At 34.8% G+C, this 9,074-nt stretch overlaps 1 protein-coding gene across 1 annotated transcript in view; it reads left to right on the forward strand.

The window, feature by feature from the left end:
- Nucleotides 1-8,520, forward strand: part of LOC108745642 (mucin-5AC) — a 15,129-nt gene extending 6,609 nt beyond the window's left edge. Inside the window, exons 2-11 of the mRNA XM_018481931.1 lie at nt 1,491-1,645; nt 2,040-2,166; nt 2,273-2,390; nt 4,952-5,030; nt 6,404-6,455; nt 6,707-6,815; nt 6,918-7,005; nt 7,086-7,960; nt 8,026-8,226; nt 8,324-8,520. Of these exons, the coding sequence (XP_018337433.1) occupies nt 1,522-1,645; nt 2,040-2,166; nt 2,273-2,390; nt 4,952-5,030; nt 6,404-6,455; nt 6,707-6,815; nt 6,918-7,005; nt 7,086-7,960; nt 8,026-8,226; nt 8,324-8,458 (1,908 nt within the window). The 5' untranslated portion in view covers nt 1,491-1,521 and the 3' untranslated portion in view covers nt 8,459-8,520. The remainder of the gene's footprint in view (nt 1-1,490; nt 1,646-2,039; nt 2,167-2,272; nt 2,391-4,951; nt 5,031-6,403; nt 6,456-6,706; nt 6,816-6,917; nt 7,006-7,085; nt 7,961-8,025; nt 8,227-8,323) is intronic.
- Nucleotides 8,521-9,074: the final 554 nt, after the last annotated feature.

Here is a 9,074-nt window from a genome sequence, read left to right on the forward strand (position 1 = left end):
CGAGCTGATCAAGCAGTTATGTGTATCTCTATATCAAACAGGAATGACACGGCGTGCTTTGAAGTCAACTTATAACGCTGTCTGAAAATAAAATTGTGCGATAAAATTCTAATCTGAATGGTCTCGTTATTATCTTTTTTGTCTCGTTCTTAACTTTTCTCACAAATCTGACTACTTAAAAGTTATACGTATTATTTATTTTAACGTGTCACTTAAACGTATCTAACAGTGATATATTATAACAGATAAAATTTATGATAAAAATGTAATCTTTTGCACTACTTAATCATTACGGTATTAATATATACAAATTATATATATATGTATATGTGTAGGACATCTATGAAATAGTGCATCTATTTTATTAAAGCTTGAAATAATTTATATGTCACTATTATTTATATATCACTTTTATTTATATATCACTATTATTGTTTATATATTTTTCCTAGGAGAAAATATCTTTAATAGTAATCTTGATGATACGAATATGGCGTCATTAAGAACTCGTACATCACAATCAAAGCGATATTCGTTGGAGAGGCGCGCACAATATTGTAATTGACCTTGATCTGCATTATCTGACCTTGGACCATTTTGCCCAAACTTGCTTTCAATAAGAGACGCCTGTCATTACCAAATGGATTACTTTTTTTTCTCCCCGTATTATGATTGTAGATCAGAATAACTTGCATCATAATAGTCATTTAGAATACGCATTCTAAAAACGAGTGACACAGTATGTTTTGAGATATATTTTGGAGGAGATCAAATATATGAATGCGTATCTCTTTATAGTTACCGATTCTTGGAAGGCCTCCTTGGCCTCATTCGCATTTGTGCCTCCACCGGAATAAGTATGAAACCATTTGGCATTTCCACGAATTTAGATCCCAGACTGATCTCATCCCTTTATCCAGTCATGTCATATGTTTTGAACGGCTCAATTTCCATAGAATTCGTCTGTTATTATTCTAATATCGCTTTCTAAAGTATACGAGGATATTTTATAATATGCCGAATGTAAAATAATTTTAATTTATGCATTTTTTTCTTTGAAAATATTTTGTCAAGTAGCCAATGCAATGGCACATTAAGGAACTGCCTTTACGACTAAAGTAAAAATTGTACGTGCGCGACGGAAATCAGGAACCTACACCCACTCGGACCTAAAACTGGCCAGCCTGGTCACGGTTGTTGCACGAGTCTTGTAAACCGGCTTCGAGTGGTGCGAAAGTTTCTGCGAAAGTCCATAGCTCTCTACAGAGATCCGAATCCTAATATCAATTCTATTTATAACTCCACACTTCTATAAGTAGCGCATTGCAGCAAGAAATATCCATCCGCGCGCTGCTATCGTTCCAGTTACTGGAATGTACTCCAGAGATCTTATCTTTATCCAATAAATATTCACAATGATATTAATTAATGATAACTTGCAGTAAAATTAATCGAAACGTCAATCAAGCTTTTCACGTTACTCGTTATAGATTTCGTGAGGCAGGGCTTAAGAAGAACACAATGTCAGCAGCCGTGAGGGAGCGAACGACGACGCACACCAGCAGAAAGATCGTGAGTCATGGCGGTCCTATATCTGGCCAGAGAGACGGAGCAGCCACGGCCAGCAGCCTCGAAAACAACTTGGGTAAACCTTTAAATGTGCCACCAGAGCTGTAACCTTATCCATCCGTTGTTCGTTTCCGCTCTTCTCCTTTTTCATCGAGGTTGCAATCTTTTTACTTGCGATGCTGTCATATTTGCAATTTTTAGAGAATGAATTAGTTACGCGAGCAGCGATATAATTTGATTATGTAATTATCTCGAGTTCTTTCCATTGTTGATTGGTAGTAATATTCTCAATTTATGTAATACGTTTAAATTGACATCTAAAGCGACGTACAGCCTAATGTAGAATTGAACATAATAGCATGTTAATGAAGGTCTATTGTAATCGTTCAGATACTTGGATTCACATCTTCTCATTTATTTTTCGTTAAAACACTGATGACGTGTTAAATTGATTCATTTGGCTCTTTCAGATGCACTTCTCGAGGATCTACAGACGAGTGTCTCGAGAAGTGCCACTCCTAGCCGAGACAGATCACTCTTGCCCCAAGTCGAATATAGGGTAGCTGCCAATCCTACTAGAGTGATCTCCGAGGGCAGGTGAGAGAATAAGTTGAACTACATTTGCATAGCTTATGCAAATAGTATTTTTTCATACGTAAAAGTGTATTATAATAAATATTCGGAATAATAATGACTTTTTCAGATCCGTTTCTCCATCTCGTTCGAGGGTGACTACCACTGAAAAATTCGTCAGTACTGGTCCAATTGGTACGTCAAGCGGTATACCAGGATTGGAACATTTGGACGCAGAACTGCAAAATGTAAGTTTTTAAATTAAAATGACGCATTATTACATATCATAAACTAAATTCAGATTATTCAATACAATTAAAAAGTATAATATATATGTAATTGTCCATAATTAATTTGTGGAAAATTTTGATTTTATACGGTTCTAATTTTAGAGAAAAAAACTTATTGCGTGGATAAGTCTCTCTCTCTCTCTCTCTCTCTCTCCTCCTTTTCTGAAAAATTATGATTTAATAGGTTTTTCATTTTTGCTAATATCATTTAATATCACTTTATCAAAAATAAACATACATTCCCTGTAATTAAAGATTACAAAACACATGAAAAATAAAAGTCAATCTAAAGTGTGTTATAGTTTTCTCATTATTGCTCGGAGATACAAAGAATGAATATTAGCTCGGGGATAAAATCTAAGAACAGGAAAGAACACGGTAATCTCGACACGCATCGGATGAAATCACATTGATGTCGACGGTGCTGGTTCTTAAATGAAAAAAAGAATGCGTTGCGTGATTAATGCATGCAAGAAACTAGTTTCGCATACCGTCATGCGCCCTTGCCGAGATCGTTGTGCTGTTGAACAGAAAACGACTATTTCGATTATCTGACGTTAATTAAGTGAAGCTACTTAATACCATAAAATTCCCGGCACAACTTGTTCGTAATAACCAAGTAAAAAGTAAAAATTCGCAGACATAAATTATTTTACATTTAACCAATGTACAATTTTCTCAAGATTGTCAACAAGTCAGAAAAAAATTGTGACAATTTTTAAATATATGTATAATCGATCGAATGATTTAATTATTTATTTTTTAATATCTCGAATAGAACATAAAATTATATTTTTAACGCCAATATACCCATAGCTTTGCTACTTAAAAATTAAATAAATAAAGCCTCATTCTAGGAACAAATATAAGTATTAATATTGTTTACTGCGTAAAAAAACGTAGATTAATGGAAAATCGATTAGTATCAATAAATCATTCTACATGTCCATTTATCAGCTACATTAATCAACGACATTGTTATTAACAGTGGATCTACAACACCCACTGTACTATATAAATCAGGCGCAATAGATTGTTAGACGCAAAGTATGAAATCACCTCTACGTTATAACATTCACTGAGCTTTATGCGTCCCGCTGGACGCTACGGCTCCAATTATACACCACGCAGATTGCATCGTTCATGTATTTGCCCCCGGGTTGCAAATGCCGATACATCTAGCGCGAACGTTCAATGTTACCTCTCGCTACATTAGACACTCCATAAGGAATAAGGAGATGATTTTTATATTTGAAACCGCGTCTCTCTCGCCATATTCCCGAGAATCGATTTACCATTAAAACAAAAATAAATTCGTTGGTCGTGTAATTGCACTATAATAGTCGCTCGCGCAACTGTCTAATTTGAAACCAAATTATGATCGCTTGATAACTGTAATTATGCCACTCCCTCGCTTTCGCATTTAGCCATTGACCTTTAGCCTTCATACAAAGTTTCGAGGAGTGCTTTTAATAAATTAAAAGAATAATGCTTTAAACAAGCAAAATGTTGATACAAATTTCAGATTTTTTAAATAATTGATAGAAAAATGATGATCTCCTTCAGTATATTAATTTTCTAATATATACGAAGTACGAATCTCTTACGATATCGATAAAGATTATAATTTAAATTTTAAATGCATGATGTGACACTCTTCACTTTACAAAATCCTTATAAATATCAAAATATTCTTCATGCATTCCTGATCCGGTCTTTTAAGTCGGGTAAGAGAGAAAATGGAGAAATGCGTTCTGCTCAGTAATGGTGTTCCGGACAACTACGTAATTGTAGTAATAGTATTACCATTTTACGCGATATATTGAACATTAGAGCGTCACAGCGAGGCACAAAATCAGTCTTGCGTGTAACGGGGACCCTGAGGTAGGTAATTGCAGCGTTCGCTCGTCGTATGGCTTGTAATCCGATGTTCAATGAAAATAAATTGGTTTGCTCTTACACTCCTTCACATCAGCCGGATATCTTCAAACTAATGGGCTCGAAGATCTTTAAGCGACGTTGTCTATCGTCGTCGGGAACGATAGAATGTAACGAAATAATAATATATAAAATTCCCACACGTCTTACTTACATGCTCTGACGGTTTGCGAAATTATATGTTAAAGTTTCATCGTACACAAAACAGCGCATGGTGTGCACGTGTATAATATATATACGAAAATAAAAATATAAAATTATAATTTATTCAAGAGTTAAAAGTAATTTATTTTATACGTAATACTCTGTTAACTTTATTGCATAGCTGCATGTTTGCAGATAAGCATTGGCCGTGATTCGCTCCATGGAATTTAAGTGTTGTTACCGATCCGCCCATGCTTTACACGTGGGACAGTAATCAAAGTCTTATAAGGAGAGTCCGGCGTTGACATTGCCCACGCATTGCTCGCACTAATTTGTTACGATCGCATCGTTGCTATAAAAACGGATGACCTGAATGCTTATGCATATTTATGCGACATTCTGTATTCATGACGTCCATCTTCTTCTTGCGTTTGCAGGTTCAACCCGGTCAAACCAAAACAGTAGCTTACAAGCAAGTATCATACCACTATAACAAGGATTTGGACGGAAAATCAGGTGGGAAAAATTTATTAAATTATATATATATATATATATATATATATATATGTGTGTGTGTGTATATATATTGAGTAACAAATAATATATATATGTTAGAGTTATATAACATTATTACATATTGTGCTATACGTAACTATAAAGCATTCTCCGTAGAATTTAGCGTACTGTCACTGCAGCAAAGTGGATTCCTATTGAATTCCTTGAATTAACTGAGACAAGTAATACCGCGGAGTCGTGAATAGTCCACGAACGTGAACCGATCAAGCAAGGTAGGATAGCCGGTTGCTCGTATCACGCCTTTTAAGGCAAGCAATGGCCTTGCTGGTTTACGGTTAATTGATAATGAAAAAATCGAACGGATCAAATTTGAACCTTATTCGTATCTTTGACGCGATTCTATAGCATTATACGAAGAATGTTGCAATAAAGCGAGCGAGATCGTGTCACTCATCAGTTATTGTTGCTTCTAAAAGAAAGCAAATCATGACTGAAGTTTCGAAGCCGCGTTGCCGATTTTCATAAAATTTAATATAGATATTTTCGAATATATGTACGTGTGTAAAAGGATTTTTAACGCAAATGAAAACTTTGGCAAAAGTAAATATTGAAATAATGGATTAATGTTTAAATTAGATAATAAATAGTAAAATTAGATAATTAGGTAATTCGCGAATTTGATATTTTTATTGCGCTAAGAGACTGTCTATCGCCTTGTGCTTTTCGTGCAAAGTACTGATATTACATTTCTTTAACATTATTGTTAAATTTTATTTGTACTAAAAATTTTTTTTTAAATATATTTGAGACATTTTCGGGCATTTTGTTAAATATAAAAATCGGTAAAAAATCTTGTCAAAACTTCATTTATCTTTACTGTGAAGAAGCATGTTGAGAACAAGAAGGTCTTCCGTGTATCTCTGTATTTGGCAGAGACGGTACGATCGTAGCTCATATATGTTCTTTGCGGTCACGCATAACATACAAGCGTAGCCATATTAGGATCTCTTATAGCAGAAGGCTGACCCGATTTTTTCGTGTCTCTGCTGCTCTCCGGAAAAAAATGAAAGGTAAGAGAGAAAGACCGTGGGGGAGGTAGAAAATATGTAGGCACAAATTACTATAATGGAAGGACGAGAACAACGGTTGGTGAGAATCCGCTATTGCAGTAGTTAACGTTATAACTCTTATAAGATCAAACGAATCAAATCAATTCTAGCGTAAATTACGTAGCAACTTATTAGCGCTTTATTATTTCAATCACTATATAAATTGACATTGATTTAGAACTTTTACTGCGCTGTTCTTTTAAATTTATCATCGCGTTTTTGACAATCACAATGATAACATAACTCGATGATTTATTGTTCCAGATTCATGGGGCATATCAGAAAGCAAACAGCCTCTCACTAGCGCGCCCTTGATGTGAGTACATGGTTCTCTCATAAGTCCCAAAATACTTTTGTTTTCTGAATAAATGCCAAGAAACTAAGTCGCGTAACATATACTTTCCGTTAACTCGTTAAAGTAGAAATAAATTCATATTTCTCAATTGTCTGTAATTTATGTGCGAAAGAAATTTATTACGCGGATGATGCAAATTATTCTATCTAACAACTATATTTATATCTATAATATTAAGATTTCGAAATATTAAATATAAAACATCAATACAGGGATGACATCCATGAAAGAACATATGAAGAGACTAAAACTGCAGTGAGTCCATATACATATCAAAGTCCCGAACCGATTATTAAAAAATCAATGGTCAACAGAGAATTGGTGAGCAAAATTATATTGTTCCAACTATTTTCAGACGTCGATTCATTGGTGTTTTTAAATAACATTAAGTGAAATAGACATTAACAATCATATTTATATCAGGTCTATGGCGATAGTTCAACATCTCGTTCGAAACAGACTTCCCCTCTGCCAGGAACTCAGAGAGACGTCAAGATCATTCACGAAAGCAGTATGTAATTTATATAAATTATTAAAGAACTTTAACTATTTTCCAAATTTTGTCAATACATAATCTTTCGTTTGCCTAAGATTATCAAACTGAACCACGATCAACTCAAAATACGCAAGAATACAAAACCATCGAGTATGGAGTCCCAAGTCCGTCGATACCAATCAATCTGGCACCCGGACCAAACACAAAGGTAACCACTACCATTAAGACGTACACCTATGAACTACCGGGAGCACCGGAGACGTATCTACCAGGTAGCAGTGTACCAGGGAGTGTCGTGCTGCCTGGTGATCAAACGATCACTTACACCCTACCAAGAACCACCACCACAGACAAGACAGTCACCTATCAGACCATGACGGAGAATGTACCGGGACATCCTGGTTCACCGATCAGATACTCACCGACTGATATCACCGAGAAGTCTAAAACTATACACAAGGAGTCGAAGTTTTATCGCGAGGAACAGCCTTCCTATGCTTATCGCAACGCTCCACCAACGAACATGGAAACCAAGACCACCGTAACCGAAAAATATTATCACGTCGACGATTATCCTAATGGCCATGGACCGAGTGATCGCCCAGACTATTCTGGGAGTACGTATCAGAATCAACCGCCTATCGTAAGCGAACATACCAGAAGTATTAATCGGTTCGAAGAATACAGATCCGGCAGATCACCGTCCAGCGGACGTTATCCCGACAAACCAGACACTCCGACCAAAACGAGTTATTATCCACAGCAGGATACACAGTCTGGTACAACGATTTATAAATTTTCGAATACTATGACGACAGTACCGCCAAATAAGAACGCCGATGATCACGAAGTCCTCCTGCCGAAACCGTTTCCAACTGGTACTCAAGTGTATCCTGCTAAGCCAATTACCAATGGGGAAGGACCACCAACCAAACTGGAGGATCTCATGGCCTCGTTCTCTGATTCTGAGGTAAAGTAATTTATACTATATTATTTGTACGATGATGATCTTATGTATGTATTTGGTTTGTTCAGCGAGAAGTATTGGGAGATATAGAGAGACAAGAGCGTCGAAGCAAAAAGGAATCATCGGCTACAAAGAAAGAAGTTGATTTTGTTCCACATACACCACCGACAGTTAAAAGTAAGAATGTTGCTGGACCACCAGTCTATTATCCTCCTGGCTCGGCTGAATTCACCAAGAAAGAAGAATCTAGCGCTATATCACAGTCTAGCGTAAGATTTTATAACTTTATATGACAAATATTTAATGTATTATAAAATAGTCTTAATTTGCGATATCTTATCAATCCTTCTATTCGTTATTTTTCAGGGAGGATGGCAAAAAGCCAACGAAAAATACGAATACGAAGCTTCTAGCAAAAGTAAAAGCAAAAGCAGTAAAGGAGGTGCTGTTGTTCCAGTTTGTCTTCCGTTATGCTGCGCGTTGCCATGTGTCATTATGTAAAACTTAATTTATATTATATTATATTATATTAACAAATTAATGAAACACATGACATACACACGTACACACACGGTATACATTTGTTATCATAATATAATCAAAAGAAATTAGAGGAGAAACTAATACAAAAATGTGTAGTCTTAGAGCAGAGTTTTATAAATTTCATAATGTTTCCTTGCCAATATAAGATTCGTTCATTTGAATTATATTACATTACGCTTTTTCTATCTCTCTGTCTCTTTAAGTTATATATCTATTTCACTTTAATTATTTATGGTAAATATGATTTAAAAAAACAATTCTATAAGTATGTGTTAATATTTAATAAATGATAGAGATTATATAATAAGCAAGTAATCAAAACAAATCATGCTCTTACATGAAAGTGAAAGTTCATACGTTTTATCAACATATTTATAAATATAGCAGGAATATTTCGGGAAGCTTATTTATTTTATTTTTATAAGTATTATTTATCTTAATGGCACATTATTAAATATTTTTAAATGTACTGCAATATAACATTTACTGTAACGAAATGCATAATATAAAATGTTATATCTAGTGCTTTCTGTATATTTCTCAAGTTTATTATATATTTTGATATATATATATA

The sequence above is a fragment of the Trachymyrmex septentrionalis genome, unplaced genomic scaffold, assembly GCF_001594115.1.
Source record: "Trachymyrmex septentrionalis isolate Tsep2-gDNA-1 unplaced genomic scaffold, Tsep1.0 scaffold14, whole genome shotgun sequence".
NCBI classification, from domain to species: Eukaryota; Metazoa; Arthropoda; class Insecta; order Hymenoptera; family Formicidae; genus Trachymyrmex; species Trachymyrmex septentrionalis.